The 14978-nt window shown below is 38.0% G+C and overlaps 1 protein-coding gene across 2 annotated transcripts in view; it reads right to left on the bottom strand.

Annotated features, from left to right (window-relative positions):
- ATP7A (ATPase copper transporting alpha) overlaps positions 1 to 14978 on the bottom strand; it is a 148884-nt gene that overhangs the window by 72126 nt on the left and 61780 nt on the right. Inside the window, exon 2 of one of the 2 annotated variants that reach the window (XM_082447357.1) lies at positions 11873 to 12013. The exons of the other annotated variant lie outside the window; for it this stretch is intronic. Within the exon in view, the coding sequence (XP_082303483.1) occupies positions 11873 to 11992 (120 nt within the window). The 5' untranslated portion in view covers positions 11993 to 12013. The remainder of the gene's footprint in view (positions 1 to 11872; positions 12014 to 14978) is intronic. 2 annotated transcript variants of the gene reach the window in all.

Here is a 14978-nt window from a genome sequence, read left to right as displayed (position 1 = left end):
TTGGGGAAAATTTATACAGGAATGTACTTGCAAATGTCAAAACAGAATCTAGTCCTTTAGTTATACATAGATATGCTGGCAAAAAATTAATAATCGAAAATAGTTTGTCAGAGAGTTGGGGGTTTTGGAAAACGCATTAGTTGTCAGTAGACAATAAGAACCTAAATCACTTGGAGAAACTATGTGAACTAGTTTCTGGATGGTTAAAACAGCTTTACTTCAATCAGCACAGACACTTAATTAGTAAGATTTAGCTTCTATTCTGGCCTTCAGCACCAGCCATGTTAGATCAAGCGGAGGAAGTTTAATTGGTTTCTTTGAGGATAAATCAAGTGGAAGTGCCATATTTATTATTCACTGAAATTAAATTATTCATTTTTAAAGTTTTGGGACTGCAGGTTGCAGAGCTACTTTGCCATCCTCTTTTCTAATTAGCAAATTGAAAAAACATCCATTTGATTTTTGGACAGTTACAATTAGTGAAAAAAATTACAAAATGTTTTTATAAATGTATTTTTAATATAAACACATTTGAGAAAACCTGCAGTATAGTTAATAAAAGTTACCCGTCATCTCTCAGCTTTTCCAACTTGGCTGTCTCCCCAAAGCAAATTAAAGACAGGAGCATCCTTGGGGGGAGGAGGGGAGGAGACAATGAGGAAGCATCTAAAGTGTAGTTATGCCAAGGTAGATGGTGAATACAAAGGAAAATCCTACTTTTGGAGAATGTGAAAGGGAAAAATTCATATCCAAGAATTCACATGGATGCCTACAGGACAGAAAACTTAGCAGAAGGCATATTACACTCTGTGGCTTTTCCTGCCACAACCATCAACATAGTCTTAACTGACCAGAGTGTGTAGTTTAGTAAGCAAATGAGAAACACTGCTTTCCTCCCTCCCATACATGTAAAATGGATACATAGTTTACTTTGTCCTCCCTGGACAAGATGAATATGAAACTCAGACATGCAAAAAATCACCAAGAGTTTCAGATATAGAAAAGAATTGCCCACATATTGGCACCACACTTCACATGTGGTAAAATTTTGTATCAAATTTCACAAGGAATCACTATGTGCCAATTAGCCAACTTTTTGTAATAAAAACAAGACAAACTGAAGCCAATCTGCTCAAGATCTCATGAGACGTCTGAATCACAGACGAGAATACCATAAGGAGGGGACTTCCCTGGGGGTCCAGTGGTTAAGACTCCACGCTTCCAAGGCAGGGGGCACGGGTTCAATCCCTGGTCGGGGAACTAAGATCCCACATGCCGTGCGGCACAGCCAAAAAAAATAAAAAAGAATACTGTAAGGACAAGAAAGCATGAATCCTGTAGTTCACAGAAAAGCTAAAACCCATTTTGAAATCTCTGAAGAATAAACAGGTAAAAGATTAATGTTTAGATTAAGATTAAAAGACAGATCAAAAGTATTTGATCTGGAGATACACAAAGTATTCTGGTTCCATGAAATTAAGCCATATGAGCTGTTTGTAAACTCTGGAAATTAATCCCTTGTCGGTCACATCATTTGCAAATATTTTCTCCCATTCTGTGGGCTGTCTTTTCGTTTTGTTTATGGTTTCCTTTGCTGTGCAAAAGCTTTTGAGTTTAATTAGGTCCCATTTGTTTATTTCTGTTTTTATTTCCATTACTCTTGGAGACAGATCAAAAAAAGATATTGCTGTGATTTATGTCAGAGAGGGTTCAGCCTATGTTTTCCTCTAAGAGTTTTATAGTGTCTGGTCTCATATTTAGGTCTATATCCATCTTGAGCTTATTTTTGTGTATGGTGTTAAAGAATGTTCTAATTTCATTTTTTTACATGTAGCTGCCCAGTTTTGCCAGCACCATTTATTGAAGAGACTGTCTTTCCTCCACATTGTATGGTCTTGCCTCCTTTGTCATAGATTAATTGACCATAAGTGTGTGGGTTTATTTCTGGGCTTTCTACCCTGTTCCTTTGATCTATATTTCTATTTTTGTGCCAGTACCATGCTGTTTTGATGACTGTGGCTTTGTAATATAGTCTGAAGTCAGGGAGCCTGATTCCTCTGGCTCCGTTTTTCTTTCTCAAGATTGCTTTGGCTCTTTGGGGTCTTTTGTGTCTCCATACAAATTTTAAGATTTTTTGTTCTAGTTCTGTAAAAAATGCCATTGGTAATTTGATAGCAATTGCATTGAATCTGTAGATTGCTTTGGGTAGTATAGTCATTTTCACAATATTGATTCTTCTGATCCAAGAACATGGTATATCTCTCCATCTGTTGGTATCATCTTTAATTTCTTTCATCAGTGTCTTATAGTTTTCTGCATACAGGTCTTTTGTCCCCCTAGGTAGGTTTATTCCTAGGTATTTTATTCTTTTTATTACAATGGTAAATGGGAGTGTTTCTTGAATTTCTCTTTCGGATCTTTCATTGTTACTGTACAGAAATGCAACCCAATCAAAAAATGGGCAGAAGACCTAAACAGACATCTCTCCAAAGACAACATACAAGATGGCCAAGAGGCACATGAAAAGATATTCAATATCGCTAATTATTAGAGAAATGCAAATCAAAACTACAATGAAATACCACCTTACACCAGTCAGAATGGCTATCATCAAAAAATCCACAAACAGTAAATGCTGGAGAGGGTGTGGAGAGAAAGGAACCCTCTTACTGTTGGTGGGAATGTAAATTGGTACAGCCACTATGGAGAACAGTATGGAGGTTCTTTAAAAATACTAAAAATAGAGCTACCATATGATCCAGCAATCCCACTCCTGGGCATATATCTGGAGAAAAACATGGTCTGAAAGGATACATGCACCCCAATGTTCATTGCAGCACTGTTTACAACGGACAAGACATGGAAGCAACCTAAACGTCCATTGACAGAGGGATGGAAAAAGAAGATGTGGTACATATATACAATGGAATATTACTCAGCTATTAAAATGAATGAAATAGTGCCATTTGCAGCAACATGGATGGACCTAGAGATTGTCATACTGAGTAAAGTAAGTCAGACAGAGAAAGAGAAACATTGTATAATATCACTTGTCCGTGGAATCTAAAAAAAACTGATAAAAATGAACTTATTGACAAAACAGAAACAAGGGGGGCGTCTGGGCAAGATGGCGGAAGAGTAAGACGCGGAGATCACCTTCCTTCCCACAGATACATTAGAAATACATCTACACGTGGAACTGCTCTTACAAAACACCCACTGAACGCTGGCAGAAGACGTCAGACCTCCCAAAAGGCAAGAAACTCCCCACGTATCTGGGTAGGGCAAAAGAAAAAAGAAATAACAGAGACAAAAGAATAGGTACGGGACCTGCACCAGTGGGAGGCAGCTGTGAAGGAGGAAAGGTTTCCACACACTAAGAAGCCCCTTCGTGGGCAAAGACTGCGGGTGGCAGAGGGGGGAAGCTTCGGAGCCACGGAGGAGAGCACAGCCACAGGGGTGCGGAGGGCAAAGCGGAGAGATTCCCGCACAGAGGCTCGGCAACGAGCAGCACTCACCAGCCCGAGAGGCTTGTCTGCTCACCCGCCGAGGCGGGCAGGGGACTGGGAGCTGAGGCTCGGGCTTCGGTCAGATCGCAGGGAGAGGACTGGGGTTGGCGGCGTGAACACAGCCTGAAGGGGTTAGTGCACCACGGCTAGCCGGGAGGGAGTCCGGGAAAAAGTCTGCAGCTGCCGAAGAGGCAGGAGACTTTTTCTTGCCTCTTTGTTTCGCGGTGCGCAAAGAGAGGGGATTGGGAGCGCTGCTTAAAGGAGCTCCAGAGACGGGCATGAGCCGTGGCTATCAGCGTGGACCCCAGAGACGGGCATGAGACGCTGAGGCTGCTGCTGCCGCCACCAAGAAGCCTGTGTGCGAGCACAGGTCACTCTCCACACCGCCCCTCCCGGGAGCCTGTGCAGCTCGCCACTGCCAGGGTCCCGTGATCCAGGGACAACTTCCCCGGGAGAACGCACGGCCGCCTCAGGCTGCTGCAACGTCACGCCGGCCTCTGCCGCCGCAGGCTCGCCCCGCATCCATACCCTTCCCTCCCCCTGGCCTGAGTGAGCCAGAGACCCCGAAGCAGCTGTTCCTTTAACCCCGTCCTGTGTGAGCGAAGAACAGACGCCCTCAGGCGACCTACACGCAGAGGCGGGTCCAAATCCAAAGCTGAACCCCGGGAGCTGTACGAACAAAGAAGAGAAAGGGAAAATTCTCCCAGAAGCCTCAGAAGCAGCGGATTAAAGCTCCACAAACAACTTGATGTGCCTGCATCTGTTGAATACCTGAATAGAAAACGAATCATCCCAAATTCAGGAGGTGGACTTTGGGAGCAGGATATATTAATTTTTCCCCTTTTCCTCTTTTTGTGAGTGTATATGTGTATGCTTCTGGGTGAGATTTTGTCTGTATAGCTTTGTTTTCACCATTTGTCCTAGGGTTTGGTCCGCCCGTTTTTTTTGGTTTTTTTTTTTTTACTTAAAAAATTTTTTTTCTTAATAAATTTTTTCTTAATAATTTTTTCCTTATTTTTTATTTTAAAAAATTAAAAAAAATTTTTCTTAATAAATTTTTTCTTAATAATTTTTTTATTTTTTATTTTAAAAAATTAAAAAAATTTTTTTCTTAATAATTTTTTTTTATTTTTTATTTTAAAAAATTAAAATTTTTTTTCCTTAAAACAGAAACAGACTTACAGACTGAGAGAATGGAACTTATGGTTACCAGCGGGTAAGGGTGGGGGGGATGCATAGTTAGGGAGTTTGGGATTGACATGTACACACTGCTATATTTTAAATGGATAACCCACAAGGACCTACTGTATAGCCCAGGGAACTCTGCTTAATATTATGTAACAACCTAAAGAATTTGAAAAAGAATAGATACATGTATATGTATAACTGAATCACTTTGCTACACACCTGAAACTAACATAACGTTGTTAATCAACTATACTCCAATATAAAATAAAAAGTTAAAAAAATATTCTGGTTCAAATTTAATGATTCATGCACTTAAAATATATAATGAGCTTCTGATTATTAGAAAGAATCCATCAGATTCCTAATCTTAAATCCTGTACTAAATCTGATGTCCAGTTAGACAAAGCTCCCTTTAGAATATTAACATCTACTCTCGGCAGTGTGTCTAAAATTTATCTTTTGCATGTGGATATGAACTAGTCAAAAGAAAAGCATTTTAGGACTGATGCAAGCTGATCAAATTCCAAAGTTGCATTAACTTTCCATCATCACTATAATGAATATTGTATAAAAGCAAAATTACAGAAAACTTATGGTAAATATTATAGAGCCACTGCCAATATAAAGTTGTTTTAATGATGCTGAAAACTTAAATATATTAAAATAATAAGTACATTATACAAATGAAGACACAAGCCAGTTAAAATTACACATTAACTCATTAAGCCCTGGCAGTGAAAATAAACATGCTGAAGAGTCAGCAATTCACAGTAAAATACTTAAGAAAAAGCATCCATATATTACCATCATTATAGTAGAAATCCCCAAACTTTTGGCAAGGAGATATTGTTAATTTCTTTGGGCCCTTGGATACAAGTTGCAGAGAAATAGGAGAGAACAGGTGGGGAACCAAACTTAATGAAGCATGGGAAAGAGTGCTGAAATTAACTGTGCTCCAAACAGTGCTGAGAATCCTGAAGAGTGACAAGGAAAACGGTGGGCAGGGGGCAGCAAAAAGGCTTGGAAGTGGCATGGAGATATACTAGGAAATTCCAATCCACTAGTCAGGGACCTCTACCTTAACAAAGTACAACAGGCAGGAAGGTCCAGATCAACTCTTAAAAGCATCAGCAAAATACATTATCAAATTCAAATGATGAGAATGTCATGAAAATAAGTAGCAAGGGTGACAGGTACAGGGAGGTTCCTTGTACTAGGTCTTCATTTTTGTGTATGTTTGAAAGTTTTCATTAAAAGTATTCTTTGACCAAGTGGGGCTTATCCTGAGAATGCGTGGCTAGTATAACATTTGAAAATCAATCAATGTAATTCACCATATTAACAGCCTTAAAGAAGAAAAATAATATGATCATATCTAGATGCAGAAAAAGCACTTGAAAAAATGCAACATCTATTCATGATTACAAATAAAAGCTCTCAGAAAACCAGGAAGATAAAGGAATTTCCTTAACCTGATACAGGGCATCTGCAAAAACCCTATACTAACACAATACTTAATGGTGAAGGACTGAATGTTTTCCCCCTACGATCAGGAACAAGACATAGATGTTCACTGTTCCCACTCCTATTCCAAATTGTAATGGAGGTTCTAGACAGAAAAGAAATAAAAGACATACAGACTAGAAAGGAAGAAATAAAACTATTTTTATGCCCTGATGACATAACTGCTTATGTAGAAAATCCCAAAGAATCTACCAAAAAAGCTAATAGATTTAATGTCAGTTTAGCAAAGTTCAGGATACAAAATCAACATACAAAAACCAACTGCATTTCTGTATGTTTGTAATGAACAACTGAAATTGAAATTTTAAAAAATAGTACCATTTAAACATCATCTAAAAACAGAAAATACGTGAATATAAGTCTAACAAAATATATGCAGGATCTGCAGACTGAAAATTATAGATCCCTGATAAAAGAAATCAAGGAATACCTAAATAGAGAGATATAGCATGTGCACAGGTTTGAATACGCAATATTAAGACGTTAATTCTATCCAAATGGATCTACAGAATCAACACAATCGCAATCAAAATCCAAGCAGATATTTTTGTAGAAACCTATATACTGATTCTAAAATTCATATGTAAACGGAAAGAAAATAGAACAGCCAAAACAATTTTGAAAAAGAACAAAGTTGAGAAATTACACTACCTGATTTTAAGATTTATTATAGGCTGCTCTCACCTTTTGAGACAGACCGCATTCTGTCTATGGAATGTGTATCTCTCTAAGTAAATCCACTTCTTACCTATCACTTTATCTCTCACTGAAATCTTTCTGTGACAAGAAGTAAAGAACCTGAGCTTCACTAAGTCCTGAGACCAGAAACTAAGGCCTCCACCCAGGTGGAGGATGGTAACTTCAGGCTGAACACGAGATTCCTGGAGCACCACCCTGTTACCTCACCACCCACCAATCAGGAGAAATTCACACACCCTGCAGCCCTCACCCCAAATTTTGCCTATTAAAAACTTCTCCCTGAAAACCATTGGGGACTTAAGGAGGTTTTTCAATCATGAGCCACCCATTCTCCTTGCTTGGCACTGCAATAAATCTTTCTCTGTGCCAAAAAAAAAAAAAGATTTATTATAAAGCTACAATAATCAAGACTCTGTGGTATTTATTGGCCAAAGGACAGACACACAGATCAATGGAATAGAACAGAGCATACAGAAATATACCCATAAATATATGGTAAATTGATTTTCAACAAAGGTGTAAAGGCAATTCAATGGAGAAAGAATAAACTTTTCAACAAATAGAGCTGCCTGGAAAACTGGACATCCATATTAAAAAAAAAAAATTAACCTCAACCCATAATGTATTCACATTAATTCAAAATGGATAATAGATCTAAATGCAAAACCTAAAATGAAAAAACTTTTAGAAGACATAGGAGAAAAATCTTTGTGATCCTGGGTGAGGCCAAGATTTCTTAGATATGACACCAAAAGCATGCTCCATAAAGGAAAAAAAGTAGGTAAAGTGGAATTCATCAAAAGTAAAAACTGCTGCTCTGGGAAAGATACTTTTAAGAGATTAAAAAGACAAGCCACAGACTGGAAAAATTATTTGCAAAACACATACCTAAGAGAAGACAATTCAGAATACATAGAAAACAATCAAAATTGAATAATAAGAAAACAAAACAGCCAGCTAAAAATTTCACAAAAGGTTTGACAGACACTTTACCAAAGAAGGTATACAAATGCCAAACAAACACATGAAAAGATGCTCAATATCATTAGCTATTACGGGAATGAGAATTAGTGAGATACCACTACATACCCACTAGAAGGTCTATAACTAAAAAGACTTAGAATGTCTATAACTAAAAAGACTGTTAATACAAAGTGTTGGAGAGAATGTGAGAAAAGTGGAATCCTCAAACATTGCTGATGGGAAGATAGAATAGTATAGCCACTGTGGTAAATCAATTGTCAGTGTCTCAAAAAGTTAAACATACACTTACCATATGATGGAACAAATCCAATCCTAGTAATTTGCCCAAGAGAAATTAAAACTTATGTCCACACAAAGACTTGGATGTGAACATTCAGAGCACTGCTTTTCATAATCACAAAAGAAAGTACAAACAATCCAATGTCTCTCAACAGGTGAATGGGTAAACAAACTTTGGTACATCCACACAATGGAATACTCCTCAGCAATAAAAAGGAAAGAACCAGTGATACATGCAAGAACATGGACAAATCTCAAATGCATAATGCTAAGTGAAAGAAGCCAAACTCAAAAGGCTATATAACATATGATTCCATTTACATGGCAGTTTTTAAAAAGGAAAACTTACAGGAACAAAAAGTAAAAGTAAAGGGGAAGGATGATTTCAAAGAAGGGTTACCAGATTTAGCAAATAAAAATACAGGACAGACCCAGTTAAATTTAAATTTCAGATAAATGACAAATAATCTTCAGTGTAAGTACAGCTCATGCAATATAATGGTTCTTAAACTGTGGTCCCAGGACCAGCACCTTTAGAGTTACCTGGGTACTTATTAGGCATGCAAATTCTCAGGCCCCATTCAGATCTACTAAAGCAGAAATTCTGGGCGTGGAACCAGCAATTTATGTTTTACAAGCCCTCCAGGTGATTCTCATGGTATGGTTTGAGAACCACTGTTCACTATACCTGTAACTGGCAAAAAAAGAACTATAAGAGGCTAATATGAAGAGAAAGGGGCACATGAGCCTGTTTGATAAATCAATTTACCCTCATCAGATATTAACTGAACAGACAAAGGGTGTACAGTAGGTTCTCTGAAAAGGGACTACAGAAGTGATCCTCAACTGAGGGCAATTTCGCCCCTAGGGGACACTGGCAACGTCTGGAGACATTTTTGGTTGTCACAAGTGGGAGGAGAGGCTACTGGCATCTGGTGGGTAGAGGCCAGGTGGGTAGAGGCCCAGGATGCTGCTAAACATCCTACAAAGCACAGAACAGCCCCCCAAAACAAAGAATTATCCAGCCCAAAATGTCAATAGTGCTGAGGCTGAGAAAGCTGGACTTAATCAAAACATATTTTTTTAATCCCAAAGGCTTTAAAATCAAAGACATTTTTACGAACACGGAAATAAAAAGATTAAAAAGGTAATGACAAAATATAATTCAAGGTGTCTCATACTAAAAATACTAGAACTATTCTGAGGAGAATTTATAGAGACTAGTGATACAAAGCTAAAACAGCAATTTGGTGGTAGGAGGCACCTTTATGATGAAAATACCAGGTTCCTTTATTTTTAGAAGTTATGTGAGAGAATAAATTGGAGATCACAAGTTTGAGAACCATATACAAATTAAACTGCATCTGTAGACATTGTATGACCACAAAACATACTGGCCCAGGAATCATGGAACTTGAGTTCTAGTTTTGTTTGGTATTAGGTAGCTGTGTAACTTAGCACAGGTCACTTCCTTATCTGGGCTTCAATCTATTGATCTGTATAATGAGGGGGTTAGAAGACTTAAGTCATATCTAAGACCCCTTGCAGCTTTAACATACTATGTCTATGTCAAAAAAATGAGCACAGGAAACATTCAAATACATTTTTTACAGGATATGAGGGGGCACAGTATCATTTTGTTCCCTTTGGGGTAGTCTTGTGTTGACTTTGGTACTTTTGGCTTTTGTGTTTAGAAGGCGCTAAACAAAGTTTAGGTTTTCTTATTTATTTATAACAATTATATTAACAATTCATGTTCATTGCAGAAAAATTAGAATATAAAAATAAACCACTCTTTTCCACTAAGTAGGATTCTGAGACGAATTATAGCAGGAATGTGTCAAGGTAGTGTAGCAAAAGTCAATTTTATTTTGGCAATTAAAAATTGAAGTGAACTCAAATCCCTACCACCTTTCTCAGTCCTGGGCTCTGCCCAGGGAGGCTTCTACACAGTCTTTTCTGGCAGTTTGTCTCCGGGAAATGGAGAGGCTCCCTTTCCCCCTGCTTTGCCCCAGGATAGCCAGCAGGATCTCCCTGATCTCCTGTTGTCCTCCCTCCCCAACAGAGAGTTTCTATCCTCTTTGATAAAAGCTCAGAGTTTTTATGAATCAGGAGAAAATGCAGGCCCTGAGAAACCTATCCCTGCAGAAAGGTTCCCTTGGGCCATGCTTTGGGTTTTCTGCTCTTTATATTTTTATTTTACTCTCCATTTTTCTCCTCCCCTTGCCCTAGGTCTAAGCTCAGCAAAGGCGAGTGCTCAGGGCAGCTCCTAGGCCTGGACAGCTCTCAGGGAGGAATTAGATAAATGTTCAGCATGCCCGTGCCTGGCCCATCTAGTTTCATCCTTTAGTTACCCAGGCCATTAGCTTCGGGTTATCCACTCTTATATCTGCAAACCCAATGCTTGGAGCAGCAGCATAGGGCTCTAACAGGAGGTGATACCTCGCTCTTTCATTTCAGGATTTGCCAACTTAGGGGCCTGGCTCTGGAAGGCAGTTTTCTTAAAGGGGACTGCATCCTGGGTGACCCAAAGTCTCCAGACCTAGAGGGACAACTGTGCCCTCCCTTCTCTCCTTCATGTTCTCTGGCTGGATTGATTCAGCGGTAGAAGCCATTTGGTCTGTTGCACTCCAACATACCGCTAGGTTCCTTCCAGAGTCACTGTGTCACATTAGCTTCCTTTTGGAGGGAGGGTGATGTGGTTGAATACTCAGAGAGCAGAGGCAGTGGGTGCGCGTCTTTAGTTCCCCATCTTCCGGTTTCACCTCCGGCCTTCCTCTTGCCCTAAACCTGAGCGCATCATGCCAGGCCTCACTCATACAGGATGGTGTCAGCTCACTCCTCAGCAGTAACCTAGGGTGTATGGGAAGCTTAGGGCTCTGGGGAAGAACAGAATCGAAGAGGGGAGTGATGTGGGTGGAGGCACCAGTTTTACATCACACCCCCTTTGTAAGCCGGTGAGCTGGGCTTCAGTTTTCCCCAGACCATGCACACTTTTAATTTATTTGAGAGAAACTAATTGTATTTTCACTACAGTATCTTGTTATTTTTTATTTGTGATTTAAGAAATGTGAAGAGAAAATACACAGACACATAATGGCTAACAGTGTTTCTTTCATTCCTTGTTCTAGAGCTAACCAGTCTAAAACTGTTTGGTAATGTCACTTAATGTAATTAATTGTAATGTATTCTTTTAAATAAAATGATTTATTGATTAAATAACATTGAAGTGAAAATGCTTAGAAAATTAGTTACACTTTGTATGCATGCTCTTAGAGAAGACTACATTATTACTAAACATAGTAACTGTCATGCTATAAAAGAGAAAGAAACCTCACAATCCTTTCTCTGAGAACATATATTTTAGATCAACATGAGATTAAGAGTAATAAAAAGTATGTCAGCATCTATATACTTATAAAATATATATTGATAAATATACAAACATAACGTCCAGATTCCATCTTCAGATGTTTTTAAATTTTAAAAATGTATTATTTCTTATTTTTTTAACAAAAAAATAAGTTAATGGGCTGAAGAAAACTTATTCAGCTTCAAGGTTAGAAGTGTGATAGTCTTTATGTCATACGTGTCAGTGTGTCTGCATCTGTCTCAGTGTTAGAAGTAATTTCCCAGAAGAATTCCAGTCAACAGCATTTGACTTCACTGATTTCCAAGGAGTAACTTACTTTAATGTGATGTACACCGTTCAGTTTTCCAATGTGCTGTTCAATGGTCCAAACACAGGAACTACATGTCATCCCCTCAACAGAGATGGTGACAGAATTCACACTCATACTTGGATCCATTTTGATTTCTTCTTTACATTCCTATTAGAAACAATGAACTTGTTAATTTCAGCCATGGAAATAATCCTTCCTCTGACATGCACTCCAATGTTCACTGCAGCGCTGTTTACAATAGCCAAGGCATGGAAACAACTTAAATGTCCATCAACAGAGGAATGGATAAAGAAGATGTAGTACATATATACAATGGAATACTACTCAGCCATAAAAAAGAATGAAATAATGCCATTTGCAGCAACATGGATAGACCTAGAGATTATCATACTAAGTGAAGTAAGTCAAACAGAGAAAGATAAATATCGCATGATATCGCTTATATGCGGAATCTAAAAAAATGATACAAATGAACTTATTTACAAAACAGAAATAGACTCACAGACTTAGAGAACGAACTTATGGTTACCAGGAGGGAAGGGTGGGGGGGAGGGATAGATTGGAAGTTTGGGACTGACATGTACACAATGCTATATTTAAAATAGATAACCAAGAAGTACCTACTGTATAGCACAGGGAACTCTGCTCAAAACACTGTAATAACCTAAATGGGAAAAGAGTTTGAAAAAGAATAGATACATGTATATGTATAACTCAATCACTTAGCTGTACACCTGAAACTAATACAAAATTGTTAATCAACTGTGCTCCAATATAAAATAAAAACTTAAAAGCCAAAAAACAACAAAAAACTTTAAGTTAAAAAAAAAGAAATTATCCTTCCTCAACTTTCCCACCTCCCCAACTGAAAATACCCTACTAATAAAATATGGCTAACATTCTTTTCTCTCACCTCATTTTACCCCCACCCCAGGGCCTTTGGGTTAGCTATTCCCTTGATTTAGGACTTTCTTCTCTTAGATATCTGCTTAGCTAACTTCCTCATCTCTTTCAAGTCTACTCAAATCTAACCTTCCTAATGAGTCTTACAATGACCACCCTGTTGAAAATTGCATCACACACCCCTTCCACACACACATACTCTGATTCCCCTTACCTTTGCTCTATTTTTTTTCTTATTTTCATAGAACTTATAACCTTCTAATAAACTCCATAATTTACTTACTATGTTTATTGCATATTACCTGTCTTCCTGTGGTGGTTTTAAAATATGTTCACAAATTCTTTGCTACTCCTTCCTTCAAGAGGTGGAATTTAACTCCTTTTTCTTTGAGTGTGGCCTGGACTCAGTGACTTGCTTCCAAGCCAACAGTGGAAGTGACAAAGTGTGACTTCCAAGATTGGCCATAAAAGGCACTGCAGGAGGGGAAAAAAGTCACTGTGGCTTCCTCCTTATCCTCTCTCTTGAATCACCCCATCTAGGGGAAGCTACCCGCCATGGCATGAGGATACTCAAGCAGCCTCTTGGAGAGGTTCACATGGTGAGAAATTGAGGCCTTCTGTCAATAACCAGCAAAGACATAAGGCCTCCTACCAATAACCAGGTGAGTTAACTGCCTTGAAAGCTGATCCTTCAGACTCAGTTGTCTTTAGATGCCTGCAGCCTCAGCTGACATATAGACTTACAGCCTCACGACAGACCTTGAGCCAGAACCACCCAGCTAAACCACTCCCAAATTCATGACCCACAGAAACTGTGAGATAATAATTGTCGGTTGTTTTACGCCACTAAATTTTGGAATAATTTGTTACACTGCAATACACTTCCCACTAAAATGAAAATTCCATGAAGGCAGGAATCTTTGTTTTTTTCATTGATAATTAGTTTGAATCACATGAAACTGCCATTTTATTGAGATATAATTGACATATAATATTGTATTAGTTTTAGGTGTACAATATAATGATTTGATATATGTATATATTGCAAAATTACCACCATAAGTTTAGTTAACATCCATCACTATACATAGTTACATTTTTTTTTCCTGTGATGAGAACTTTTAAGATCTACCCTCTTAGCAGCCTTCAAATATACAATATTGTTAATTATAGTCACCATGCTGTACATTATATCCTCAGGAATTATTTACCTTATAACTGGAAGTTTATAGTTTTTAACGACCTTCATCCATTTTGCCCACTCCCTACCCCCCACCTCTGGTAACCAACCCATCAATCTGTTCTCTGTGTCTATGAGTTCAGGTTTTTTCAGATTCCACGTATAAGTGAGCTCATACAGTATTTGTCTGTCTCTGTCTGACTTATTTCACTTAGCATAATGCCCTCAAGGTCCATCCATGTTGTCATAAGTGGCAGGATTTCCTTCATTTTTATGGCTGAAGAATGTGTATATGTATATCACACTTTCTTTATCTATTCATCCATCGATGGACATTGGTTATTTCCATGTCTTGGCTATTGTAAATAACGCTGCAATGAATACAGGGGTGCAAATATCTTTGAGATAGTGATTTCATTTCCCTTGGACAAATACCCAGAAGTGGAATTGCTGGATCACATGATAGTTCTGTTTTTTAATTTCTTTCAAGAACCTCCATATCCATTTTTAAAATGTAAAAATCTTAGAAAAGTTGAAAGAAAAATTCATCCCTAGGTGCATCAGTCTCAGTCTTAACTTCAACTGGCATTAATTATGGAACAACTGTAACTTATAGTGTGATTTGATCTGAAATAGACTCATAATTATTAGTTTATTTTTGTTATTTACTTTTAAAGTTAGAGATAAAGTTATTCCAAATGCAACACTTAACAATTCAGTTATGTCCACTGATTATTCTTATGAAATCAGTATTAAATTACTGTCTATTTTTACATAGAGAGACTTACAATATATATTCAATATAAAAGAATACATTTTGTCTAACTTTTGTTTTTAATGACTTGAAACAGCCTTTATTCAAAGTCAAAAAAAATAATGATCTCTAATGAACCACACTGCCAAAGATTTTCACATTCTGGTAATCTATGACTTACAATCTATATGTAAAAATAAGCTGTCGTTGCCCTGAGAAACTCTTCCTTCCTCTAGCCAGAGCAGCTGCTGTCAATAGGACAATATCTGAATCTT

Source organism: Balaenoptera physalus (genome assembly GCF_965194825.1).
Source record: "Balaenoptera physalus genome assembly, chromosome: X".
NCBI lineage: Eukaryota > Metazoa > Chordata > Mammalia > Artiodactyla > Balaenopteridae > Balaenoptera > Balaenoptera physalus.
The sequence above is the reverse complement of the archived record's forward strand: the minus strand, read 5'-3'. Positions and strand labels throughout refer to the sequence as shown.